The following is a 27971-nucleotide window of genomic DNA, read 5'->3' as shown; positions in this document are numbered from 1 at the left end:
GGTATGCAAACAGAGTCCTGGCTTCCTCGGGCCTCTGAGGAGCTGTGACAGGGACACAAACTCTGAGGCAGAGAATTTGGCTCTGTTCAAGTTTTATTGTACCCCTTACTGCCTGGGGGTGGCTCTGGTGGGCTGCAGCACCCTGCTGCTGCCCACCCCCAGCTCTGTCTAGTGGCCTGAGGGAAGGCGGGAGGGTAGGCAGAAGGAAGGGGCTGGAGACAGATCATCAGCCCTCCTCCCACCCTGGGGTGGGGCCCTCTCTGTCTCCACAGAGCTGGCCCAAAGGCCACCAGTCCAGGCGCCCCACAAATCCAAGGCACTGGGGCAGCCCTCACAGCCAACCCTCAGCCAGCTATGAGGCCAACGTGTGCCCATTGGCCAGCCGCCCAGCCGCCCGGCTCCGAGGGCCATCAGTGGGGACTGCCTGGGGGCCTTGAGCTGCTCCATTCTTGAGCTGCGGATGCTCCTCCCCTTCGCTTGAGGCCGACTCCTCCACATCACTGCGAATGTCCTTCTCCATCTGGGGAACAAGGAGTGGGCACAAGGCTCGGCTGGGGCTCCAGGGTGGCGTACAGGAGCCCACCCTCGCTCGGCCCTACCTGGCCTTTCTTTATGAAGTTGTGGATCATACGAAGGATGAGGCAAGACCAGAACACATGCAGCAGCTGCAGTATCACCAGAAGCGAGTTGAAGAAGTAATAGCCGAAGAAGGGGCTCGAGTTGGCAATGGACTCGTAGTATGTGGTATAGAGGATCCTGGGGCAGGCAGGTAGGCAGGCAGGAGGGAGAAGCTCTAACTTGTGTGACCTTCCCTACTCCAGCACCTTCGATGGCTCCCCGTGGTCCCCAGAGTGATACCAATGCTGCAGCTGGGCATTTAAATGCCCCCCTCTCACTTGGTTGTGAGCAGGTCACACAAGCTTACCAACTGGCCTGTGCACAACCATGAGCCCCGAGGGAGCAGCACTTTGTATTCCCACTGCTCTGCTGGTGGTCTTTTCACACCTTTCCTTCTCTTCTCAGCCCCCCCCCCCCCGCCCCCCTCAGCAGGCTTTCACCCCCCCGCCACCCTCACCCAGACCAGCTTTGTAAGGAGATCTGCCTGGCTCATGCAGCGGGGCCCAGCTGGTCCTCCCTTCTCCCTGGTACCCTTTCCTCAAATATCATCAGGGACCCACACTCCCACCCCCCACTTCATGCTGCTCCCCCTGCATCTCCCTTGCAGGCTCCCCTTGACCTGCAAACATCAGGGGCTCCAGCATTGGGACTCTCTGTCCATACCTGGTCCCTGGGTGACCCTGTCCAGTCTCATGGCTGCAAACACTGAATATTCATCTCTCTCCAAGTTGGTGTGCCCACTGTTTCCTCACGTCTTTTCTGGGGGTCTCTGGAGGCCCCTCAACCCCAACACAGCCAGAGCTGAGCTCCTGATCCTGATATGACAACTCTGAGCTCATAACCATCTCATGACCCTGAGTCCACCCACTTCACCTGCGCTAGTCCCGTCCCATCATCGCTCCCCTGGACCAGGGCAGTGGCCTCTGCCCTGGCTCCCAGGCTCCTGGGCCAGGGTTGGGATGGGCGGTAGGGGTCAGGGTGTTGATTCTGGGGCTCTCACCAGCTATTCTCTCTGCAGCCACCAGAGGGTGCCTGTGAGCACCTGAGTCAGGTCCCCGCCCTCCTCTACTCAGAATCCTTCACTTCGCTTGGTGTAAAAACCGGTCTTTCCCAGTGGCCCATAAGGCCCTGCACAACCTGTCTGGTCCCCTGCCTGCCCTCACAACCTCCCTCTCGGTGTCTAGCTCACTCTGCTCCTGTCACCTGGGCCTCCTTGCTGCTCAGGCCCAGTCCAGCCCCAGGGCTTTTGCCTGTGGTGTTCCCTCTGCTCTTCTGCTGTGATCAGCACTGCCCTCTCCCTCACCTCGTCTTCCTGTATGAGCGCTGTCAGCGACACCCCTGACCGTCCAAAGACCAACACGCTTCCTGTGCCTGACTTTACTTTCTCTTCAACACGATCACCACCCCCTCACACGCTTTCTTTTCTACTGGTCTGCCTTATTTTATCCCCCCAATGTCAGCTCCATGTGAGCAGAGACCTTTATGTTGCTCCCTCTGCTGGGAGAGGCTCAGCAAATAACCTGGGCAGACCTGCGAGTGAGCTGGTGACCGACCCTGCCATCTGTTCCATGCTCCGGGCACATAGGGGACGAGGACTGAGCCCAGTTCTCGGTCTCTTTTGCCTCTGGCCCTCAGCACGTGCTGTGCCCGGGGCTGGGAACACAACACCCTTCTTTGTCTCCTCGGGGAGCCTCCCAGCCAACACCCCCTGCTCCCTGGGTCTGGAACCAGGGTGAGGCAGGCCTGGGTCCCAGCTGCGCCCACACCTCCCCAGCCCCCCACTAGAGGTCTGACTCACTGGGTGGGGAAGAGCACAAGGCGGGTGTAGAAGAAGACCAAGGAGAAGATGAGGAAGAGGGCGTTGCACACTCGCCGCCGGTGCGTGTAGTTGAACATCTTACAGGCCTGGGGGAGACAGCAGAGAGGACTCAGGCGGGGGGGGGGGGGGCGGTTAGGGAGGGGAACCAGGCAGGAAGGGGTGAGGCCTCTTCCCAAGGAAAAGGTGCCTGGGGCAGAGCCTCATCTCCAGGAACTGCCTGGAAAGGGACAAAGTGGGTCACTGAGTGAGAAGCTCCAGCTACCAGAACGAGGGTGGGGCCTCACCTTCCAGGAACCTTAGGGGGTGGGCCTCACCTCCTAGGAAGACAAAGAGGGTCAGGGACACAATTCCTAGGAAGCCTGAGTAGGGCGGGGCCTCCTCTCCCCGGAAAGCTGAGGGGGCGGGGCCTCACCTCACTGGAAGACTGAGGGGCAGGACCCCGTCTCCAGGGGCACCTGGGAGGGTGGGGAAGGATGCTGAGAGGGGTGGGCTGGGCCCACCTCCAGCAGGTAGTCTGCGGCGTCATGCAGCAGCAGCACCAGCGAGCCAATGCGCAGCAGGTTTGCGCTGTAGGAGAAGGTGATGAGGATGATGGTCACGAGGTGGTGCGCCACCTGTTCCTTGAAATCCTGCGAGAGACAGTGGGTGACCCCCGGGACAAGGCTGGGTGGCCAGAGGGGCCCTCTCGGGGATTGGCTGGCACCATGCTTCCTGCCTGAGGTACCAGAGGGTCTCCAGGTGGGGGCCGAGGCCATCCCTCCCAACTGCCCTGGATCCCAATTCCCCCAGGACATCACTTCCCCAGCGGGAATCTCGGCCGGGCCTCACCTTGCGCCTGATGTCGAAGGGCAATGTGATCAGCAGTGAGATGTAGAAACTCAGCTCGAGGAGGTACCAGCAATACAGGGCCGGCTTCAGGGGCTGTGGTGGGGTGGGGGACAGGGTTAGCTGAGGGAGAACTCCTCAGGCCCCTCCCCAATTCGCTCAAAACCAGGACACCTGAATCCCAATGAGCGAAGAGGGGTGAGACCCGTACCCCTGGAGATGACCAAGGGGCCCTCCTGCTCCAAGTGTCCTGCCTCCTGGCCCCTCTGCGCTCCGCAGGGAGGCAGAAACTGACAGCCGGACTTGGAGGGGATCGTACTGTCATGTCCAGGTGTGGTACTGCCGCCTGTGGCCACAGGGACTCTGACTACCCCAATCCTCTCTCCTGCCCCCAGGCACCCCCGCCACTCACCTGGTTTGGGTAATTGTCCCAGCACATTACTGGCCTCCACAGCCATGACTCCTGGGGGGGCGGGGAGAGGAGGGAGGGGGACACACACAGACATCTGAAGCTGCCCAAAGATCAGACCCCAGTTCCCCACCCCAGACTTGGGACCTCCTTGGCCCTTGAGGTGCTGCTGTCACTCATCTCTGATCTTTTTATCTTTTTAAAAAATATTTTTATTGACTTTTAGAGAGAGAAGAGGGGGAAGAGAAAGAGAAACATGGATGAGAGTGGAACATGGGTTGGCTGGCTGCTTCCTGCACACCTCCTGCAGGGAACAGCCTGCAACCTGGGCATGTGCCCTGACCGGAGTCAAACCAACCACCTCTGGGTGCACGGAACGATGCCCAGCCAATGAGCAACACCAGCCAGGCTGCTCCGCTCCGATCTCTCCCACCTGGTTACATCTCTGCTCTCACTCTAAACCGGGGCCTCACTCACTGCCAGATCCCAGCCCTAACCACAGTAGGTCCCAACAAATTCCCATTGAGGGAACATCTACCATGATGTTTGCCAAGTTCTCCCTCCCTCTTCTGTGCACAAGCTTTCCCCACTGCTCACCCCCTCCACCCCCTCACCCCTAAGCCAGGCCCAGTGCACAGTAGGTGCTTGTGGGACAGGAAGCAGCCGGAACACTCACGTGGTAGAGGACGGAGAGGCCACCAATGAAGGAGCACAGATAGAAGAGAAACCTCCAGCTGCAGACAGACAGGGAGCCCCTGAGGCAGCTGCTGACACGGCGGACCCTCCCCTCCCCCACACCTCCCAAGCCCTACCCCATACCCCGGGCTGACCTGGCTTCACAGAACTTCTTGGTCAGGCAAGGCCGGTCCTGGTTCCGGCGTCTTCGGAACCAGCGTTGGGTCTGCCGCAGCGTGAGGCCGCACTGCGTGGCCAGGACAGCTATCCGAGGCTGGGAAAGGGGTGATGGGGGCCAGGGTCAGAGAGGTGGCGTCCCACTCCTGTCCCAGGAAAGGTGGGACCCAGCTTTGCTACTCCCTCCCCTGCAGCCCCAGACCTCACCTGTGGGGCTGTCTACCTATGGGGACAGGGGAGTTGTGGGGTGTGGGGTAGTGCCCCCCAAACAGTCAGGCCTCTGAGAACCCAGCCCTGCTCACAGGACAGGCAGATGTCGGAGGGGACTGGGATTAAGGAAGGGGCTGGGCATGGGACAGCTCCCCAGAGGTTTTCCTGAACCCGCTATAGGAGAGCGCGTGCTCAGCTACTCCAGGCGGGCAGGTGAGACGTTGTCCTGACCCCTCCCCGCAGAGGGGGGCTGGTCACAGGCTCTCTATTCTGCAGGAGCTGAGCCCTCCTCCCCTCAGGGTAGGAAGACCTCTCCCTTCCCTCTTCCCACTCAGGACCCAGCCCAGACCTCCACCGGGCAGCTACGTCCTGGGCAGGAACTGAGGGGGAGTCACATGACTGCAGAACCCCCACAAGTGAGCCTTTCCACTCTTCCCCGAACAAGAGAGAAACCCCCCACCTCCCCCTCTCCAGGCCCAGGAGCTGCCCACAGTCAGCTGAGCTCACTGATAAGGGACCGGGTGGAGTGGGGGTGGGTGAGGCACTGTGGGGGGTCTGCCCTGGGCTTTCTCTGTCCCCAGGAAGCGGGCCGCATACCATTCGCAGCCCCAGCCCCACGGCAGCCCCACGGCAGCCCCACGGGCAGATGGGGACGGAAGAGGGCACAGGGGTCCTCACCTTGTCGGGTTTCCACCCTTCCAAGAGGAAGTGTTTCTCCAGTGTGGCGTTGGGTTCCACCGGCCTCCTGGCCTGATCCTGCACACCCAGCCACCGGCTCAAGGGCAGGCCGATGAGTCTGGGTGCAGGGGACACAGGGCTTGTCAGTCCAGGTGAGAAGGGATGTACATGCTAAGGCGGGGAAACTGAGGCTCAGAAGGGCCAGCTCATACCCTGGGACCCTGGAGGATAGCTTGGCTGCTGCATTAAACTGAACATAAGAAAGGTAGCTGGACTGGTCTTCAGAATCAGGGTGTGGTCAATTTTGGGGTACCAAATCACCCTCATTCAATCTAATCCCAAACCAGGGGTCAGAGTCCCCTCACTGCCTGTCTCATGGTGGCCTACATCCTGGTCTGGCCTCCACCAGGCTGGGGCTACCCCGTCCTCTCTCCCGCCCTCCCCCACTCCAGGGCGGCCGCTTGGAGGAGCTGAACTCTGATCAATCATCACACTGCCCACCAGGGGGCTCCTCAGGCCAGGGAGTCAGGACTGAATTTCCTGTCTATCATTCTAATATCGAGGCTTCATTTGGGGAAACTGAGGCTCAGAGCAGCCCTGCAAGGAATGCATCCCAGTCTCAATCATGATGGGAGGACAGCATGCACTGACGTGTGTTGAGGGCTTACGATCTGTCAAGCACTATGCACTTAACCCTATGTCATCCCCGTGTCCTGATGGACAAAGGCTCAGAGAGGTCAGAAATGTGCCCGAGGTGACACCGTGAGTGGAAAACCTGGAATTCAAATCCAGGATTCACTTTCCCTTAATGAAGGGAAAAAACCCTGCCTTCCACCCAGAAAAGCTCCCCCCACTCCCACTGCCCTTGGCAGCCACTGATGCCTTTGGGACGTGGTAACGCTTTCACCTCAGTTGGGGCCATCAGTCAAATATGCAAACCTCCCTTGGGGATCCCGCAGTGAACCTGGGCAAACCCCTCCAGCACGTCCCACCCCTGCGGGAAAGCAGACCACCCTTCAAGGACTGGCTAATGGTGCCTCCCAGAATCCCTCAGGCGAAGCCTCAGTCTCTACTGGCCAACCCACTGTGTGGCCTCAAGCAGGTCACCGGACCTCTCTGTGCCTCCCTTCCTTCTGTACGATGGGGGTAGTAATAGTAGTGCCACTTCTCAGGGTAGCAATGAGGGCAAAGTGGGTTAAGACACATCAACTGCTGAGAGCAGCGGCTGGCACAGAGTAAGTGCTCAAAGGGTGCCTGTAAGGTAAATACATCAGTGGGCCCCCCGTGTCCAAGGAGCCCGTACCCAGGAAGCTCCTTACGCGTGGAAGAGAGAAAGCAAGATGCAGGATGCTCCCATGTCCCTGTGGTCAGGGCTAGACAGGGGAGGAGACCCAATGTGGCTGAAGGGGGTTAAGGGCTCTGTGGTGGGAGGGGCAGGGCAGGCTTCCCTGGGACCCAGCCTTAAAGGAGCTGCAAAGGAGTGTGTGCAAACCAGGGACGGGTGTGAGAAGTGGAGGAAGCGCACGTGGAGAAAGGGGAGGGAGAGGGATCCTCCCCTGGTCTAGGAGTTGTGAGCACAGCACTGGTCCCATGGGAAAGGGCGGGACTACCCGGGACAGGGGGAGGGAGCCTAGGAGAGATGCCTGCGCCCAGGAGGACACCCAGGGAAAGAGGAAGAAACCCAACTCTGAGCAGCGTCTGGGTCATCTGAGAAATGAATGAAAATCTACAGGGTTTGGCAACCGGGAGGGGCGGGTGCCAGGCGGCAGGAGACTCGGGGTGAGTGGAGGGAATCCCAAAGGGGAGGCCTATGCTCCTTCCTTTGGCTGAAAAGGGCAGTAGGAGGAGGGGTGATAGGAGCAATGGGGAACCGGAGAGGGTGAGGGACTGGCTTGCCTGCAGAGGAAGAGGAGGAGGAGGTGGACCGGAGTTTCCCTGCTGGCTGACTGACTGGCCTCTGCAGACCTGTCCTTGGTCAGCAAGCTGGGCACATGCCCACCGTTTTCTGAAGATGCTGGCATAGCCGGACTAGAGCTGCAGTCAGTGTTGCGATACAACAGCCACCAGAGACCAGAAGAAACGTGAGTGGGGGCAACTGGGGGCAGGACGGAGGAGGGGCGGTTTGGTCCAAGGCCAGAGACACATCAGGACAAAGCCCCGCACAAGGTGGTGGTCGCACAGGACCACAACAGACACCCACCTCTCGAAGGTGAAGCGCATGGCGACCAGGGCCAGCGCCAGGGGCACGGCTGCCAGCAGGTCCTGGGGGTGGGCATAGACCAGGCCATCCCGGTCCTCCAGGTCAGCCCAGGAGTTGTTGGGAGGTAGCCAGAAGCGGTCCTGCCACAGCCACTCGTTCAGACTGGACCACATCCTGCAGACAGACGGTCCCGTTAGGGGGAGCTCACCGTGTAGGCGGGTGAAGCTGGACGGCCCCTCACCCGGCCCGCATGCCCCCAGCACCTGCCGCCTGGAGTTTAGTACAGCCAGTGTTAGGAGAAACTTGGTCTGTGTGTCTTCAGACAAATGACCCGATCTCTCTGAACCTCAAGTTCATCTGTAAAACAGGGACAGTAATACCCACCTCTCAGCTGGGCCTGGTTAGGTACACAAAGTGCTTATTAGCCTGGCGCCTGCCGACCTTTGACAACACGGCTGATGACAGCAGTGATTATTCTGCACGTGACAGACAAGACAACGACGGCCGGAAGTTAAGGAAGTAGGGTCACCACCTCAAGTTGTCAAATGTCCGGAAATGCAACCCAAATACCAAAAATTTAAGGAAATCTGTAACTCCCTCGCTGGCTACCCTTCCCTATGTGGACTCCCTTTGAGGTATGAATGTCACTGTCTCATTCGCTACCCCAAACCAAGGTGGCAGCTGGGCGAGAGAACCAACAGCGAGACTGAGCTTCCTGTAACGGAGCAGGAACTAAGGGGAGCCAGCTCTCCCCCAGGGGCTACACGGGACCAGCCCCACCTGCAGACCCCGCCGTCTTGAGTGGCTCAGTTTCTCCCTTTCTCCAGATCCTCCTGCCTCCCTCCTGTAGGGACCCCTGAGGTTACTTTGGGCCCCATAGGTAATCCAGGGTCATCTCCCACCTTCAGGTTAGCCTGTTAGTAACCTTAATTCCTTCTGCAAACCAACTCCCCTTCGCTATGTGAGGTGACATATTCCCAGGTCCGGGGGTTAGGACATCGACATCGTTAAGGGGCGTTGTTCTGCCGGCCACCAGGAGAGGGGTTGCTCTTAGGGACAGGGAGTGACCGGAGGGGCCTGCAGAGGGCTGGAAGGTTCAGCCCTCAGTTAAGAAAATTCACTGAGCTGTGCATGTATGATGTGGGCCCTTTTCTCTGTGCAAATGCAAACACTTGTATTTTAAAAGTCTCTACAGTTCTGTCCACCTGGTGTGGCTCAATGGTTGAGAGTCAACCTATGAACCAGGAGGTCATGGTTTGTGTCCCAGCCAGGGCACATGCCCAGGTTGCGGGCTTGATCCCCAGTAGGGGGCGTATGGGAGGCAGCCGATCAATGACTCTCTCTCATCATTGATGTTTCTATCTCTCTCCCTCTCCCTTCACCTCTGAAATAAAAATAATGTGTGTGTGTGTGTGTGTGTGTGTGTGTATATATATTACCATATTTTCCGGCGTATAAGACGACTGGGCGTATAAGATTTTCCTGGGTTAAAAAATCGTCTTATATGCCAGAAAATACGGTACCTGACACTCTATTCATGAGAGAGACTTGGGCGAAAAGCCTATTTACTATTACCCTATTTTCCGGCGTATAAGACGACCTTTTAACCCAGGAAAATCTGATACGCCCAGTTGTCTTATATGCCGGAAAATACGGTATATATTTTTAAAGTCTACAAATCTGATTTTAGGTCTGACATGTGGGTTTTCTCCCCGCACCAGCAAGCAATTCTGACACCTAACTGGAGACAATGTCCGATCCCACAGGTTATGGACTCTGTCCTGCAAGACTGCCTCCCCCACCTTCACCTGGGCTTCTGACTGACAAAGGGCTACAAATCAGGTAGCCACCATCCCATTCTCGGGTTTGATGTATTTGCTAGAGCGGCTCACAGAACTCGGAGAGACAGTTTACTTGCTAGATCACAGGTTTGTAAAGGATACAGCTCAGGAGCAGCCAGATGGAAGGGATGCGTGGGGCCAGGAATGGGGAAAGGGCACAGAGCTCCACGCCCCCTCCAGGCACCAGTCCCCCCAAATCTCCATGTGTTCACAGCCTGGAAGCTCTCCGAACCCTGTCCTATTGTTGTTTTTTGTGGAATCTTCACTACACAGGCATGATTGATTAACTCATTGGCTATTGGTGACTGATTCAACCTTTAGCCCCTCTCCCCTCCTGGGAGGTCCTGGGGTGGGTCGGACACATAGTTGGGTCCCCTGACAACCAGCCCCCATCTTAGGTAACTAAGGAGCTTTCCAAAAGTCAGCTCATTAACATAACAAGATAACTTTATCCACCTCAGTTCCCAGTGTTAGGAGCTCTGTGCTGCGACAGGTGGCAAAGGCCAAATGTGTATTTATTATTATTAACCACAGTATCACAAGTGAAATACAGAAAAAAATAAAAATTCTTAAGAGTCTGAGGAAGTGGGCGAACCAGGATGGGTGAGAGGATTTTGGGGTAGTTGGGTTCAGTGTGGAAAGACAAGCTGGGGGGGGCGGGGGAGGGGAGTGTCAGATGTCCCCGTGGACACACAAAGGAGGCAGGAGCTCCTCAGGTCTGGGGCAGGGGTGGGGGAAGGCCAGGCAGGACTCCTGAGTGCGTGGCCGATGGTTAAATCCATGGGCATGGATGGAACTGCACGTGTGTGTGAGGCGGGGTGTGGCTAAGGAGGAGCCCCGGTCACACCGAGGCACCAGCCTTCAGGCTTCAGCGAGGGAGTAGTAGTGACCACGGCCACTGGACTCTGGTGGGGGAGGGGCGCTAGACGGCAGTAGCCTGGAAAGCAATCAAGGATGTGAGGCACTGACGAGTTTATTTTTTTACTATTATTATTATTTTTTAGAGTTACCTCCCTGAAACTTGCATATTATTTATTTTTTTATTTTTAATATGTATTTTTTTATTTTAAGAGAGGAAGGGAGAGGGAGAGGGAGAAACATCAATGATGAGAATCATTGGTTGGCTGCCTCCTGCACGCCCCCCCTATTGGGAATCCAGCCCACAACCTGGGCATGTGCCCTGACAGGGAATCGAACCGCGACTTCCTGGTTCATAGGTCGATGCTCAATCACTGAGCCTCGCCGGCCGGGCGCAGTGATAGTTTCGACCCACGAGGCTCAGATAACCCAGACAGGATAGACGGATGGAAAGGCACATGCGAGGACTTCTGTCCGGGTGGTTGATCTCTCTGGCAAAGAAACCGTCTTCACGAACAGGAAAGGCTGGCTTGATTCCATGTACCCACTGGGGCCCGAGGGCACACGCCCATCCTGGACTCCCTGGCCCCGCACATCCACCGCAGGGCATCTCCGGCCTCTTCCTCAGGAGCCGGCACAGCCGTCCGAGAAGACACCCCCCACCAAGAGCAGATGGGAGTGGGCTAGGGGTCCAGGTCCCCAGCCCCATGCTCTTCCCCCAACCCCAGGGTGCCAGATGGGTCCACTGAAGCCAGGGTGCCTCAGAGACCAGGGAAGGCACCCAATAACGGCCTCTCCTAATCTCAGGCCGCTGCTGATGTGTGCAGCCTCAAAGTCCACCATTCATCGCCTGACACTTTGCTCCCACCACACTGTACCGTTTCACACACCCAGCTTTGCAAATGCTGTCCCCTGCCTGGAAGGCCCAGATAGTGTTTATTGCCCCAGGCTGGGTGCTGAGGGCACAGAATGGTGGGGGAAGAGGGCAAGGTCTCTGCCCTTGCAGGTAGTTGTCACTTCTTCCTGGAGGCACCACCCGACTGCCCCAACCTTGGATCCACTTAAAGAACCTCCCCAAGCCCTGCCTGGCTCCCTGTGGTGTTGGGAGCTAGCCAGGCAGTCTTTCCCAGGCGGTGAGAGGTGAAGAAGGATAACCAGCCTCAAACCCGTCCCCTCAGGTGAAGCAGGCCCAGCCCTTTCTGGCCGGAGTCATTTTGAAAAAGTACTTTCCGAACCAGAGAGCCCTCCAAGGTGGCTTCAGACTGGCATACTCTACCCTGACTGCAGAGGTCTGGGGCCTGGAAGTCCTACCTCTCTCTAACCCCAATGTCTGTCATTCCCCCCCCCCCCCCCCCCCCCCACACACACACTCCTCCACCCTCTTGATAAAGAAGACATCGGTTTGAGAAGAGAACAGGGGCCGGAGCTCAGCAAAGTGGCCAAGTCCCAGGTCCAACGCTCCCTGTCCAGGGTCCTCAATTTCGTCACCCACGTTTGGTGGGCCAGGTGCCTGACACACAGGGTGGGCTCAGGGGCGGCTGTAAACAAGCGTCTAGAGCCAGCAAGGCCTGAACTTCTCTCTCGCTCCTGGTCCCCCACCACATGCCCTCTTCCCAAAGGACGGGAGGAAGTGGGGTTCTGGGGGGCACCGCTCCTCAGTCTTCACTTTTTCTCTTTTGGACACCTCCCCTGGGACACTCTGTCTCCTTGGGCATCCGCTACCCTGTCTGAGGAACAAGTACAGCCAGGTCTCCTGCTTTACCACACACATTGCATGCTGGTATTGCCACACACGGCGTTCCTGTCTCACCCGTTTCCTCGGGCTGCTGACCTGGCTGCTCTGTGCTTCCGTTTCCTCATCTATAAAATGGAGTAACCACAAGCCTTCCACATGGGGTGGCTGGAAAGACACCAGGAGAGGAGGGGGCACGACGGTCCGCAGCAGGGAGGGGTGGGCTGCAGAGTGTTCTGGAAAGGAGGCACTGGGCGTTCTGGGTGGTTCTTCCAGAACAGGCCCTGGCCTTAAAGCTGTACCTAGTGAACTCAGGCTGGGCTCAGCCAGGGCCAGCGAGGGGCCATTTGGAGAATGACCATGTGGGTGGCTGGGCCGGCCTGAGCCTTCATCCCCATCACCATCAGTCCCGCTGCATTTTGAAGCCTCTTTGGCCTTATTCCCAGCCCTGCCTCTGCCACCTGGAGCTCGACTCTGATAATCCTTCTTAGTGGCTAAAAATATCCCCAGATTGGGGGACAGAGAGAGATTAGGGCTTGTGCTGACGTGAGGAAGGGGCAGGGGAGCAGAGGGTCCCTGACCCGCCTCAGGGGTCTGAAAGAGCTCGCCTGGTCCCTATTAGTCCCCTGAACCCTCAAATGTCCCACCAGAGCAGGACTGTGCATACAAGTTTGTCTTATTTTCAATCTGGCTGGAAATAGGACTAGCCTGAGTTGTTTAATTGAAATAGGAAATCAATTCAGACTCCAGATGTCCAGGTCCAGCCCAGGGACAGACAGACACACGACAGACAGACAGACAGACAGACACACACACACACACACACACACACACACACACACACACACAAATCACCCCGCCCCTACAGCCTGGCCTGCTGCCTGGAGTCACCTGACTCCTGCAGCTGGAGGCCCTGGCAAAGAACACATGATGTGCTAAGTGGGGATTGTTTGTCGATAACCACAGTTGCCCCTGTCCTGGGCCCTGGCTGTCCCCTCCAGATGGCCCTGGCTCCCCCACTCTGGACCTCTCTGAACAGGGTGCCCGCGGGGTGCTAATAACCAGCGATGCAGCCAGTCCAAGAGACACTACCATATTGCTCCCTGCAAAGATCCAAAGAAGGGCCCCCAAGTCCAGGGTTCTACCTTGCCCCAGCCTATTTTATTTTATTTTTAAAAAACATTGACTTTTAGAGAGAGAGGAAGGGAGAAGGAGAAAGGGAAACATGGATGTGAGAGTAGAACATCGATCAGCTGCATCCTACACGCCCCCTACCGGGGCAAAACCTTTTGGTGCCCAGAATGACGCCCAACCAGCCGAGCCACACCAGCCAGGGCTCCCTTCGTCCATCACTGTTCTCCGCTCACCCCTCACCTCCGCGGAGAAGCCTTCTCAGATCACTCACTACCCAAGAAGCCACGTGATTAGTCCATCTCTTTACCCGGTTTCGTTCCTTTAGCCCTGTCATCTCAGTTGATCTGTTTTTTTATTCACCTGTTTGTCTGCTCACTACAAGGCGTAAGCCTCACGAAGGCATGGGTGTTGTTTTAGTCACTGCTCTGTCCTCACACAGGGCCTGGCACAACATTAGGCGCCGACTAATGAGTAGATGAATGAGTGGATGGAACAGACACGTCGACAAGTGGGTGGACGGGAAGACTTCAGGCCAGGTGGCCAAAGTTCCTAGAAAAATATGCCACTTTCTGTAACAGGCTAGGTCAGCTTGACCCCCACTAAGCAGGTGTACTGTCTCCCTGTAAACTGGGAAGCCTGAGGCTCAAAGCCAGAAGCTACTCGAAATAGGTCCCTCAGCCAGCAAAGGAGAGAGCCAGGGTTGGCAACTCCCTCAGGGGGATCAGGACCCACAGGACCCTGTGGAGGCCTCTCCAGGCCTGCTTCTGCCCAACAAGGTTTCCTGGCAAGCTCAGGGGCCTGGGTGCGCTGAGTCAGATACCCTGGTATCCCCAGCCCACTAGCCACCCTTCATGACCTCATCCATCGCACCCACTCCCCTGGCGCCCCCTCCCTCCCCCACAATCAACCAACCAACCAACCGTGGGGCCATGAAGTTGCTGCTCTACAGCTGCCTGGCAGGCCTGCTCTCCTAGCACTGCTCCCTCCCACCCACAGCTCCATTCAAGTCTCCCCCGCCCCCCCCCCCCAAAAAAAAAAAAAAACCACACCCAGGTCCTAGGATGCTCAAGAGCTTCCCCTGGTGGTCCAGCCTCCAGGGTCTTTATCAGCCTTTTGCCACAAATGCCTCCACCCCCTGCGCTGGGCCAGTTCCTGCTAGCCTTCAAGACCTGGATCAGATTAACTTCCCTTCTCTGCCCTCCCACCCTCGGCAGAGCCCCCTCCTCAAGCTTTATTTTTATTATTTTTTTAAAATCCTCACCTGAGGATATTTTCCCATTGATTTTTAGAGTGGAGGAGAGAGGGAAAGACAGAGAGAAACATCAGTGTGAGAGAAACACTTGATTGCCTCCTGTTCAAGCCCCAATTAGGGCCCAGGCCAGGGAGGAGCCTGCAACCAAGGTACGTGCCCTTGACGGGAATCAAACCCATCAAACCCGGGACCCTTTGGCCCACAGGCTGATAGACTAGCCACTGAGCCAAACCCGCTAGGGCCTCAAGCCTTTCTTAAGAGCTGTGTTTTGGCCCTGGTCAGACCCCATGGAGCTTAGAGAGCTGGGTAGCTCTGAGTCTCCCTCAACAGTGAGCACCAGGGAAAGAGACCTCTGGGGTCCCCAGCATCACCTAGTGTGGGTGTGTGTTGGGGTCAGTCAGGGAGCTTTCAAGGACTGAGGGAGGAGGGAGGATCGGGTCCCTGGGGGTTTGAGGGGGGAAATGAGCAGTCCCCAGCCTCAAAGGCAGGCAGAGGTGGGGGCAGCAGGATCTGATGGATACCTGCACAGGGTTGGGTCAGGAATACAGGTGAGGGTATAAAGGCAGCCCTACTGGATACTACAATTAAAACACAACACAGCTTCATTCACTATATGCAGATTTTTCAAATCTTGTAAACAGAGACAAGCTTACATATTGATAAATATATACAGAACTAAAAATGCATTCTCTTAATGATTTTCTTCATAACATTATCTTTTATCTAGCTTAGTTTACTGTAAAAACATAGGATGCGTTTGTCGACTGTTTATGTTATCAGTAAGACTCCCAGTCAACAGTAGGCTATTAGTAGTTAAGTTTTGGGGAAGTCAAAAGTTAAAGCTAGCCCTAGCTCCGTGGTGGCAAACTGCGGCTCGCGAGCCACATGCGGCTCTTTGGCCCCTTGAGTGTGGCTCTTCCACAAAATACCATGGCCTGGGCAAGTCTATTTTGAAGAAGTGGCATTAGAAGAAGTTTAAGTTTAAAAAATTTGGCTCTCAAAAGAAATTTCAATCGTTGTACTGTTGATATTTGGCTCCGTTGACTAATGAGTTTGCCAACCACTGCCCTAGCTGATTTGGCTCAATGGATAAAGCATCAGCCTGCGGACAGAAGGATCCCCGTTCAATTCCAGTCAAGGGCACATGCCCAGTAGGGGGCAAGCAGGAGGCATCTGATCAATGATTCTCATCATTGATGTTTTTGTCTCTCTTTCCCTCTCCCCGCTTCCTCTCTGAAATCAATAAAAAATATATATCTTATACAAAAGGCCCGTGGCCGTCATGCCTTAACGCCGACATGACCAAGCCAGCAGCGAGCGGGGCGGGGCGTAAGCTACTAGCTGCAGAGAGCTACCAGCGGGGGAGGGCGAGGCAACAAGCTACGAGCAGTAATGGGCGGGCAGCCAGCTGAGGCAAATGGAAACGAGCTACTGGCGCACTAAACAGGCCTCTAGTATCCTATATAATAAAAGGGTAATATGCAAATTGACCCTAACAGAACAACCAGGAATGACTGGTTGCTATGGTGCACACTGACCACCAGGGGGCATACACTCAATGCAGGAGCTGCCCCCTGGTGGTCAGTGCGCTCCCACAGGGGGAGCTCCATTCAGCCACAAGGCAGGCTGATGGGTGCAAGTGCAGCAGCGGTGGCAGGAGCCTCTCCCACCTCCTCGGCAGCGCTAAGGATGTCCGACTGATGGCTTAGGCCCGCTCCCTGGGGGGAGCGGGCCTAAGCCATCAGTCGGACATCCCCTGAGAGCTCCTGGGCTGCAAGAGGGATGTCTGACTGCCAGCTTAGGCCCCGTCCCCTCAGGGACCGGGCCTAAGTCAGCAGGTGGACATCTCCCAAGGGGTCCTGGCCTGTGAGAGGGCACAGGCTGGGCTGAGGAACCCCACCCGAGTGCATGAATTTTCGTGCACTGGGCCTCTAGTATATATATAAAAAAAGAAAAGTTAAAGACATATTGTCAAATGTACATGACTCCATATTGTTCAAGGGTCACCATCACTTCCTTAGTTTCCTTGTGCCCCTTCAGAGTCCTCCCTCTTGCCCTTCCAGTGAAAACTCTGATGTCCAACATTTGGGAATCAGGAGCCTCAGCATTCCACATGATGAAATATTAGGTATGCGTTTAAAAGGAGGAAGACACATGAATGAACCTTGAGGACATTATGAGCCGCGAAATAAGCCAATCACCAAAGGACAAACACCACAGGACACCATACAAGACGTCCCTAGAGGAGTCAAAGCAATGGGAAGTTATTGTTTCATGTGGTAAGAGTTTCAGTTTTGCAAGATGAAAAAGCTGTGGAGATAGGTTGCACAACAATGTGAACATTCTTAACAACACTGAACTGTGCCCTTAAACATGGCCAAGATGGCCAATTTTTGTTGTATGTATTTTACCACAATTAAAAACATTTTGTAATTTAAAAAATTATCAAAGGAGGAGGAAAGAAGAGGAAAAGCTATGTTCACTGACTCGGGAGGATCATCGAACTAAAAAAAATAAAAGCAGAGACATAGAGACACGCTAATGGCCTGACACGTAGATTACGAAATGGACAACCTCCAAGACTTCTGCTTCCGGTACCAGCGGAGTTAGCCACATCAGACCAGTCCTCTCCGAGATAACAAACGCTGGACTATGTATTAAAAAACAACTACAGCAAGTCCTCAGATAATGTCATTTCAGTACAGTGTTGATGAAATGCTGTAGGAACTTAACTCTGTTTGTATCAATTAGCCTTTGGTAAATTGGCTTCGGTATGCGTCGTTTCACTTAAGGTCACAGAACCGATCGTTGTTAAGTGAGGACTTACTGTACCTGAAAGCTCTGGTGCTGCAATGTCCAATGTGGGAGCCACTAGCCTAATATGTGACTATTTACATTTCAATTAATTAAAATTAAATATACAGCCCTAGCCGGTTTGGCTCAGTGGATAGAGCGTCAGCCTGCGAACTGAAAGGTCCCAGGTTCGATTCCAGTCAAGGCCACATGCCCAGGTTGTGGGCTCGATCCCCAGTGGGGGACTTGCAGGAGGCAGCAGATCCATGATTCTCTCTCATCATGGATGTTTCTCTCTCTCTCTCCCTCTTCCTTCCTCTCTGAATCAATAAAAATATATTTTAAAAAATTAAATATACAAATTAAAATTAATATATATTTTATTGATTTTTTACAGAGAGGAAGGGAGAGGGACAGGGAGTTAGAAACATCGATGAGAGAGAAACATCAATCAACTGCCTCCTGCACACCCCCTACTGGGGACGTGCCCACAACCAAGGTACATGCCCCTGACCGGAATCGAACCTGGGACCTTTCAATCCGCAGGCCGATGCTCTATCCACTGAGCCAAACCGGTTAGGGCTACAAATTAAAATTAAATATACAATTTAAAATTCAGTTCCTCAGCTGCACCAGAAACATGTCTATGCTCAATAGCTGCTTGTGTCTACTGCACGGGCAGTGCAACAGGGAACATTCCCATCGTGCACACAGTCCTACTGAGCAGCACTGCTCGAGAGCGACCCAAAATATCGAGAAGGTGGATGGGAGGCCATACCTGGAGTAAGGGAACAGCATGAGATGAGTTTCCCATTTTTTACTGTTATTCACTGAAAATAGAAACTGGCTTGAAAAATGAGAAGACAGAGCCCACAGAGCCCATAACAGCTCAACAACAGATGGAACATGTACAAAAAATAAGAGAGACCAAAAAAAAAAGCAGCTCCCGATTCTATACAAAAACTGTGGAAGCTGAACCATACATATCCCGGGCAGACTCCAACCAGCCCAACTGAGGCTAAAAGAAAGAGTGAAATTTCACCTGTCACCACCATGGCAAAACAGACTTTGGAGCTTGAATCCAGATAGGTTAATTGCCTGATAAAATTAAAAAAAAAAATCAATTGTCTTCTAGGAACAACAGAATCCAGAGTCTCAGCAACATATCTTTCACAATGACCAGAATACAATCCAAAATACGTGACAAATGAAGAAACAGGAAAACAGGACCCATACTCAAGAAAGAAGAACATCAATGGGGACTGACCCTGAGGTAACCCAGATGTTGTAATGAGCAAATAAGGGCTTTGAAGCAGCTATTATACTCAGTACAGTCAAGGATGTGAAGAAAAATGACCTCCTAAACGAATGAACAAACACGACACCTCAGCAGAGAAGCAGGAACCGCAGAAATGAACCAACAGAAATTCTTTTTTCTTTTTTTTTAAAAAATATATTTTATTGATTTTTCACAGAGAGGAAGAGAGAGGGATAGAGAGCTAGAAACATCGATGAGAGAGAAACATCAATCAGCTGCCTCTTGCACACCCCCTACTGGGGATGTGCCCGCAACCAAGGCACATGCCCTTGACCGGAATCGAACCCGGGACCCTTCAGTCCGCAGGCCGACGCTCTATCCACTCAGCCAAACCGGTTTCGGCCCAACAGAAATTCTAAAACTGAAAAGTACAATATGTGAAATACAGTTGTGTGTGGGCTTTTAGCTCTGTCACACTCAGGTCGTCCCCCCCCCACAGAACATGCTTTCTTTCTCCTGAGGCTTCTTGGCCAAGATCCCACTTCCCATCCCAGACCCCTCCACACACGCCCCCCTGGACACTCAGCTACTCATCAAGTCCTGCAATGGTGCCCATGTCCCTAGTTACTGCTGAGGAAGTCCCTGCTCTGCCGATTGCCTCATCTCTCCGTCTCAATCACTGTGGCCTCTGCCCGGCTCTCCCTGCCCGTGGGTTTTGCCTAGGCCACCACCCTCCATCAGCATCCATGCCGTCCTTCTACCATGCACATCAGACCCCCCCAGCTTTAAATCCTGTACATGCTCCCACCAACCTGGCCTCACACACTCAGGCACATCTTTAGGCCTCTGCACTTTATGAATGAATGTAGTTCTTCTTGTTGCCAAAGCTGCCATTCTGAATTTTGAAACTGTTGCCTTTTTGACACCACAAAATTCACATGACTCTACAGAAGTATTCAGATTGCTGGAGTAGTATGGATCCCCATCTCCCCCACCAATAATGCCTTCCCTTTCTGCCTGCCAACCCCCTCTGGTTCTTCAAGAATGTTCTCCACACTTCTTCCAGGAAGCCTGCAGGTGCCCTCACGCTGGGTGAGGGGCCCTTACCGTGGCTTCTCCTACCACCTTTCTCAGAAATTTTGGGGCAACTCTGTCTCTTCTCCAGTAGCCTGGTGATGGGGCCTGACCTCTCCATGTCCCCAGCACCTGACACAGGACTGGTGCCCAGAAGCTGGCCACCAAAGACGACTGAAAGAAAAAAGGCTAAGCTGAGACGCTGACTGGTTGCTGACACCCGGGCCTTGGAAAACAACTTAGCTCCAGTCTCAATCCTCCCCACTTCTCCCACCCCTGTCCCACCTGTGTGATCACACACACACACCAATCTTCCAAAGGCTCACTTTTTTTCTAATCCCATTTCTTTTTAGAGAGAGTGGAAGGGGGCGGGGGTGGGGTGGGGGGAGAAACATTGATGTGAGAAAGACACATCGACCGGTTGCCTCCCGCATACCCTTACTGGGGTAGGGGGTCGAACCCGCAACCCAGGCACGTGCCCTTGACTGGGAATTGAGCCTGCATCCCTTTGGTCCATGGCCCGATGCGCTAACCACTGAGTACACCAGCCAGGGCCCAAAAGGCTCACTTTTTTCTTTAAGGACATTCATTTTCAGGTTGCCCTCCACCTGCTAAGAGAAAGCCAGTTGTAGCGTCATGTGCAGACAGTGGGCATAAAACGAAGTGAAAACAAGATGACATTCACTCCTGGCCAAATTCTGAAGGTCCTGAGGCATAATCTTTTTTTTTGTTTGTTTTACATTCATAGATATCCCTGCTTTTATTTATTTATTTATTTATTTTTAATTTCTTTATTGATTAAGGTGTCACATATTTGTCCTCATCCCCCCATTCCCATCCCCCACCCCTCCCCACGGATGCCCCCACCCCCCTGTTGTCCTTAACCATTGGCTAGGCTCCTATGCATGCACACAAGTCCCTTGGTTGATCTCTCCCCCCTCCCCCCACCCTCCCCTACCCTCTCTCTGAGGCCCGACAGTCCGATCGATGCCTCCTTGTTTCTGGGTCTGTTCTTGTTCATCAGTCTATGTTGTTCATCATTGCCCCTAGATGAGTGAGATCATGTGTTACCAGAAATATACTTATAAGAACCGAATGTGAGACGAGCAATAATAGTTATGCTGACAGGCAAATGAATCAGTCTGTAGTGAGTTTCTTTCTGGACCAACAGTTCTTTTGAGACCCAATTTCAATGTCCACCAGTTCCTTATGTGTACATGTCGGCACTGACTTTTCAGCTCTGGATGGTGGACAAATGGTGGCAATGCAGGTCCGACTCCCTCTGGTTTGGTCTCGCCCGGACCCAGGGTCGCGGCCTCTCCCGGACTCAGGGGCGCGTGGCCTTACCCGGACCCGGGACCCAGCCTCACCCGGACCCAGGGGCGCGCGCGGCCTCACCTGGACCCGGGATCCAGCTGAGGCATAATCTTTATCCCTATTTCTAAAATTTCCATTGGCTACGCTCACTTGAGTCCTGGAGGAATACGGCCCAAGGGTGAAATAGGCTGACGCAGGTGAACAGTTACAGCCCTTTTGTCTCCCTCCTGCCTCAACGCAGACGCCACTGCAAGCATCTCTCTTACTGCATCAACACTCTTCCTGCAGCCCTGGAGAATGTTCTGGAAACCCTGAACCCTCAGAGCCAGCTTCAAATCTGGGAACAACTCGGGCCGCAAGGAAGAGGTCTTCTCCTCGGTGTTATTGAGACAGGCTCTCAGATCGAATAAACACATACTACTCCACCAATCTGAATGCTTCTGTAGAGTCATGTGAATTTTGTGGTGTAAAAAAGGCAACAGGTTCAAAATTCAGAATGGCGGCTTTGGCAACGAGAAGAACTACATTAAGGAGGCATGTGTGTGAACAACCAGACCCTTCCTCCAAGAACCACCTTATAATCTCGCAGTCCAGAGGCTCTTAGCGCCTGAGAAAACCTGGTACTCAGCAGTGGAGGGGAAATTGGACTTGATCATCTTCTACACTAATAAAAGAGAAAGATGCAAATTGACCATACCTTCGTGACACACACCAGCCAATCAGGAGTATGCAAATTAACCCAACAAAGATGGCAGATTAATTTGCATATGCAGGCGCTGCTTGCCATGATGACCACACAGGCATTCTGCACCGCCCCAGCAACTCCAGGCCTATGGGCAGCGTGGGAAGGCAGAAAGGTGGCTCCGGGTGGAGTGAAGGTGGTGCCGGCAGCCAGGGGAAGGAAGGCCCATTCTTGCACGAATCTTCGTGCATCGGGCCTCTAGTCAGAAATAAGCCATTTGGAAAATGGTACTGCTATCTCACGTCCTAAAGGGTCATGGCATTTGTCCTGGAAAATAGTCTATGAAACGTTTTCTTTGTATCCAAAAGCGAAAGATAAACAATCTAATTAGAGAAAAAAAAACACAACAACAACATATACATGACCTCCTCAGAGAGGCTCTGACTACCTCAAATAAAGTACCCCTCCCCCACCGCCCCACTCTCAACACATTTCTTGAAAATTCTAGGACTATGTGGGGATGTATTAAGTGTCCTCCCTCTGGGTCTGACTTGCCCCAGCTTTTTCCAATCTCCAGCTAAGCCCCCAGGAGGCTACAGCAGGTGTCCAGTGCCAGGAGTTTCTGTAGTGTGTATTTTGCAGATAGGGAAACTGAAGCACGGGATAGAAAGTGGAAAGCTGGGATGTGAATCTAAGCCCACCTGTCTCCAGAGCTTGACACCCTATGCACCCCACTACCCTCCCCCCTCCCCCCCACACCGAGTCCCTGCCCTTCCAAGCCAAGCCTCTTAGGATGTACCTGGGATGCCTGTCATCCTTTCACAAACATGTATTGGGTGCCGACTGTGTGCCAGGTGCTGGCTATACACTGGGGTGCCAGCAGGGTACTGACTACCACAGGATTCCCACCACATCCAGAACCTCAGCTCCATGAGGGTGGGAGTTGGAGATGGCAAACAACAGATATTTTATTAATATACTAGAGGCCCAGTGCACAAAATTCATGCACGGGTAGGTTACCTAGGCCTGGCCAGCAATCAGGGCCAATCAGATTCCCCACCTCCCTGCCTCCTCCTTCCCTCAGCACCCCGCCACTGCCACTGGTTGCCTGACATGTTCCACGCTGCCCCCTGGTGGTCAGCGCTCGTCATAGCGAGCAATCAAACTCCCGGTCTCCTGGTCAAACTCCAAAGGGGACACTTTGCATACTAGCCTTTTACATATATAGATTTTGTTTCATGATGTTAGGTAGTAGAGAGAAAAATAAAGAAGGAAAAAGATCAGGAGTTGATCAGTAAGGGCTGCAATTTTAAACAGGAAGGCCTCTCTGACAAGATATTTGAACAAAAGAGGTGAGGAAGGAAGCCAAGGGGACAGAGCATTCTAGGCAGCTAGAACATCTTGTGCAAAGGCCCAGATGGATGGGGCTGGACCAGAGGAGAGAACGGGAAGAGGTGAGGTGAGGGTAGGGAAGTGACAGCCAATATCTAACCAATATCTCAGATGGAGAAATGAGACTCAGAGGCAGACATTTCCAGAGCTTGTCCTGCCTGCTCTCTCCTGTCACTCAAGCTCCCTGTACCCTGCCATCTCCATAGTTTGGCCTGGCTCCCTTGCTGCTCCAACTGTGGTCCCACGGCACCTGCCAGGATCACTGCCATGGCTGAGCCAGGGCCTAAGGGAGCTGCTCTTAGGTGCACCCATCCCCATTTTGGAGGGTGATGGGGGTGGTGGAGGGAATAGTCCCAACCATGGTGTGTCTTGGCTCCGATGAAGGTTCCAGGGTCCAAGTGTCCAAAGCCTCTGAAGCCAGAGGGGTTTGGGGAATATCTGGGTCAGTGATGGCAGTGTGGAGGGTCACCAGGCCCAGACGACCAGGCCTTTTCATAGGGTATGTGGCCGGGGGTGGGGGTGGGGGACAAGTCCTTTTCCTCAATCTGGAAAGGGAGTGACAGTGGGCTGGTGGCAGGGCCATCACAGGGCCTGCCTAGGTTTTTGCTACTTGTCCTGAAGGCCCAGTCAGACCCCTGCCTGCCATCCCTGTGTCCCTTAGGGCTCCTATCAGCTTTTGAGAGCATCCTACCTTAACACCCAGCTCTGAGCCCTGTACAATCTGCCTGGCCTGCAGCCCAGCCACCAGTGCCGGCCCCCTAGCCCCCCATATCCCCCATCATTACCCTTCCCCTGGCTACTTTCCTCCACTCCCTCCAGACCCTCCAGGGAGTCTCCCAGGTCAGCTGAGCCCCACAAGTGCAGGGGGAAGGGGGTGGTCTTTCCTCCCGCCAGTCCGCTCAGCCTTCAGGGTTCCAGGACTTCAGAGCAGAATGACCAGTGCACACAGGGACAAAGTACCAGAGCAATACCCCCTCCCTGCAAACCACAAAGCAGTCCCGGAGCAAGGACACTCCAGGGTCTGCTGCTGCACCTGAGAGTCTGTCTCTTCATCGGCTCCGCTCTCCACTCTCCCCCTCGCTCACTCAGCGCCAGCCACACCAGCCCCCTCACTCTACCTCTAACATGTCAGGCCTGGTCCTGCCTCAGGACCTTTGAACATGCTGGTCCTTCTGCCTGAATGCTCTTCCTTCAGATGCTCACCCATCCCCAATCTACTGGCTCCTTCCCATCCTTCAGGTCTCTGATCGCCTTCCTGCTTCCCTCCTCCCAGAACATCAGTTCCATGGGAGGGGGGAGATTTTATTTTGTTCACTACTAGTCCCCACCGTCTCCCAGTGCAGGGACTTCCTAAGTATAGGCTGAATGAAGGTGGAAAGGAGATAAAGCCAGGCATGGCTGGCAGGAGACCCCTCCTCAGATACACATAACAGGACCTGGGCCAAAATATGGTTTTGAAAGCCCAGGAAGGGTGGGGAGAAGGCCGAACTCCTGCTGGTTCAGTGTGGGGAACTAGGTGAGGGCATCATATAAGATTGGGTCTGAGGTGCAGATTCAGGTGCAGCTTCAAGGGTGGCAATAAAAAGGAAGGGTGGCAATTCTGAAAGACTTGAGGTGGGGATGGGGGTAGAAAGGGCAAACAAACAAGGGAGTAAGACCCTGCCAAGGGGAGGGATTAGAAGCGGGGGATTGAGAAACATGGCTGAGGCTGACCTCTTCCTCCTTTAAAAAAAATTTTTTTTTCCGTGATTTCAGAGAGAGGAAGGGAGAGAAGGGGGGTAGGAGAGAGAGAGAGAGAAACAGCAATGATGAGAGAGAATCACCAATTGGCTGCCTCCCACACGCCCCATTGGATCCAGCCAGAAATCCCGGCATGTGCCCTAACAGGGAATCCAACTGTGACTTCCTAGTCAATGCTCAACCACTGAGCCGCACCAGCCGGGCTCATCCTCCTTTTTGAAGCCCTTGCTCCTTTGGCTTTTTTTATTTTTTAATATATTTTTATTGATTTCAGAGAAGAAGGGAGAGGGAGAGAGACAGAAACATCAGTGATGAGAGAGAATCATTGATTGGCTGCCTGCTGCAGGCCCCACACTGGGGATTGAGCCCGCAACCTGGGACCCTTCAGTCCGCAGGCCGACGCTCTATCCACTGAGCCAAACCAGCTAGGGCTCCTTTGGCTTCTGACTTGTCACCCACTCCTAGTTTCCTTCCGCCCTCTCTCCAAACTGCCCCCGCCCGCCCCCCCCAAGGTGGGTATGTGTCCCAAGCGCCAGGCTTGCTTCTCCAAAGCCGGCCCTGCACCCAGCCGCACCTCACCTCCACCTGGACCTCCAGCAGCACCACAGAAACAGATCGCTAACTTGTACCCGAACCTGCTTCCATGGCAGCAGCTTCTGCATCCCATCCCACTGCAAATCTGCCCTGGACCCACCCACTTCTCACACATCCACACTTCCACCTGGTCCGGCTCCATCATGATCTCGACCAGAGCAGGGTGCCTGCCTCCACGCTGGCTCCTGCAGGCAGCAACTCCCATGGACCCTGCAGTTCCTCCCCTCCACATCTTAGCTCACTGGTCTCTGCCCATTAACTCTTTTTTCCTCCCTCTGCCCATTAACTCTTAATCATCCTCACTCATCCTTACTCATGAGTCCAACAGCCACCTCCTCCAAGAAGCCTTGCCTGACCCCTCCCCAGGCTGAATCAGGTCCCTCCTCGGGTCCCCTACCCCAGGCATTCCATTTTACCAGATGCTTATTGCCTGAGAGCCGGACAATGCGCTCACCACTGAAGCGATGATTGTTATTATTCCCATTTTGCAAGGAAGAAACTGAAGCACAAAGGAAGTGAAGTCACTAGCCTGAGGGCACTGACCTCAAACTGGCAGGACCTGGTCTGTGGCAACTTCCAGACAGCCACAGCAGGAAAGGGGACGGCGTGCAGTGCCTGGATAAGAGAATCTTGCCTCCCCACCCCCACGCCTGCTTTCCTGTGGGTGTCCCAGGGGTAGTGGGAGGTGGGAGGAGTGAACCAAGGCCTGCTCCCCGCCCCCCCCCACCCCCCCAACTATAGTCATCCTAGCGGCTCCTGTGCCAGTGTTCACTCCATGCCAGGCACTGGGCCAACTAAACACTTTGCACGCCTGGCTCAATCTGCAAACGGCCCTGGGTCTGGAGATGGGTGCAGTTACGAACTCCCATTTCTCAGAACAAGAAATGGAGGCTCATGGGGCTGTGAACTCCCACTGGCGCTGGAGTCTTCCCCATCTCCCCCTGGTCATGAGGCTGCCACTGGGACGGCCAAGCCCTTTCCTAGCCAAGGCTGCCTTTGACCCCCAACACTCCCAGGGATAGGAACTGCTGACCCATTTTGCAGACGGGCAAACTGAAGCTCAGAAAACGTTCCCTGGGGCCAAAAGGCCTGTTCAAGGACCAAGACTCCCAGCTTATTTCCACTGCCTCTCCCCTCTCCTCTCCAGACCTCTTTGCTGGGAGGGCAGGCAAGGAAGGTCCTGAGAGCCTCCTCCGTGCCGTCTGGCGAGGCCTGTGGGACCCAGGTGTGCTGCGTGAGGCTCTAGGCACTCACTGGTTTATTCACAGCAGCTGCTCTTGGGAGGGGACTGAGTTGAGGTGGGGATGCGAGGAGCTTCAAAGACAGCCCCATGCTCCAGAATTTCTAACTCAGACGGCCCCAAGCAACAGATCCAGGCCACTTCCGCGGGGCCAGCGGGGGCTCAGCTGCTTGGGACCTCGCCTGGGCTCCCCCATCAGGTGGCATTCTCATAGGTTTTGCAAATCATACTTGACCAAACAGGCCCCCCCAACCCCCCCATCCCCCCCCCCCCGCCGCCCCCTCACAGACGTTTTCCCCTCAGTTTCCCTCTGCCAGCCATGAAAGGCCCCTCCACACTCCCAGCTGCCCAAGCCAACACTCTCCTCTGGGCACTTTCCTTCATGCCCCACTTCTGAGCTGGGAGGAGATAATGATGTTCTGACAAAATTAACCCCCAAGTCACCTAGTTTCCACCACCCCTGCCAGTCCGGCCCAAAGCAGCAGCAGCCTCCTCCCATCTGTCCTGCCCACAGCAGCTGCTGGATCTCCTTAAGGCTACCTCCCCCACTTGGCTCTAAGCCCTCTGTGGACCCCACAGGCTGGAGAATGGAAAGCACACACTCCCCGCCATCCATCTTCGGGGCCCGGGCCAAGCTCTCCCACTCCCAATCCCCGCGCTTCAGCCACGCTGGCCTCTGCAGACACACCAGGCTGGGCCCTACCTCAGAGAATCTTGCCGTTTCCTGGGCCTAAAAAGCCCTCGCCGGCTGGTTACTCTGGCCCGGACGGCACCTTCTCCGAGAAGCCTTCCCTGACTTGACTTACCCCATCGCCCAGATGCGTCGTCTTCCCCGCACTCGGCAGGGGCTAGAACGATCGGTTCCTGTTTACGCGGCTCCTAGCGGTCTACGCGGCCCCGGCTGCACCCCCAACTCGGGCACGTCGGTGGCACCTCGCAGGCGCTCCGGAGGGGTTCACAGGTGAGGGGCCGACACTCGCGCGGCGCTCCCCGCGCCCGCACAGCCGGGTCCCCCCCCGCGTCACGGTGCCAGCCGGGCCCCCGGTGCCTCCCGCCCGCTTCGCAGCCGCATCCCCGGGAGCGCGCGGCGCCGGGGCCCTCCGGGGAGCAGGGCTCTCTCGGGGAGGCAGCCCGGGCCTGGGACCAGATGGGAAGCCCCAAGATGCCGTCCGGGCAGGGCGCTGGGGGGGGGGGGGGGGGCCCGAACCTAGTCACGTGGGGGCCGGGCCGGGGCCGCCATGGCTGTGGAGGAGGGGCTGGAGCCGGCCGCGAGGGTGGCGTTCCGGACGGCGTTCCGGGCGCGGGAGGTTCGCTTACCTGGGGGGGCGGGCGGCCGAGCTCACCGGGGTGGGGTCCGCGCGCCACGAGAAGAAACGCGCAGGGAGCGCTAGGGAGCCGGACTCAGCAGCGCTCGGGCTGGGGCCGCGGGAAAAGGCTGGAGGGCGGGGGGGGG

At 55.1% G+C, this 27971-nt stretch overlaps 1 protein-coding gene across 4 annotated transcripts; it reads right to left on the bottom strand.

The window, feature by feature from the left end:
• Window positions 1-75: 75 nt before the first annotated feature.
• On the bottom strand, window positions 76-27971 carry CERS4 (ceramide synthase 4). 4 transcript variants are annotated; one of them, XM_079771349.1, is made up of 12 exons: window positions 27836-27971; window positions 7875-7968; window positions 7612-7785; window positions 5412-5529; window positions 4502-4620; window positions 4348-4405; window positions 3675-3725; window positions 3266-3358; window positions 2938-3066; window positions 2417-2523; window positions 600-756; window positions 204-520 (listed from the first exon to the last, which is right to left on the bottom strand). In XM_079771349.1, the coding sequence occupies exons 3-12, from the start codon at window positions 7782-7784 to the stop codon at window positions 353-355; spliced, it is 1173 nt and encodes a 390-aa protein (XP_079627475.1). In that variant the 5' UTR covers window position 7785; window positions 7875-7968; window positions 27836-27971; the 3' UTR covers window positions 204-352. The 4 variants fall into 4 exon arrangements, with proteins under 4 accessions (XP_079627472.1, XP_079627473.1, XP_079627474.1 ...); XM_079771346.1 differs by lacking the exon at window positions 600-756 and having other exon boundaries at window positions 76-520; XM_079771347.1 differs by lacking the exons at window positions 600-756; window positions 27836-27971 and adding an exon at window positions 27325-27717 and having other exon boundaries at window positions 76-520.

This window comes from Cnephaeus nilssonii, assembly GCF_951640355.1.
Source record: "Cnephaeus nilssonii genome assembly, chromosome: 5".
NCBI lineage: Eukaryota > Metazoa > Chordata > Mammalia > Chiroptera > Vespertilionidae > Cnephaeus > Cnephaeus nilssonii.
Note: the sequence above shows the minus strand (reverse complement) of the source record. Positions and strands in the feature narration are given on the sequence as shown.

What these genes read in the sequence shown, in the direction of transcription:
- CERS4 (XM_079771346.1), bottom strand. Translation starts at nt 7,784, where the DNA reads ATGTGGTCCAGTCTGAACGAGTGGCTGTGGCAGGACCGCTTCTGGCTA. An exon ending in CCTTCGACATCAGGCGCAAG is followed by an intron (nt 3,067 to 3,265) that starts GTGAGGCCCGGC and finishes TGTCTCTCGCAG; the next exon opens with GATTTCAAGGAACAGGTGGC. An exon ending in CTTGTGCTCTTCCCCACCCA is followed by an intron (nt 521 to 2,416) that starts GTGAGTCAGACC and finishes CTTGTTCCCCAG; the next exon opens with ATGGAGAAGGACATTCGCAG.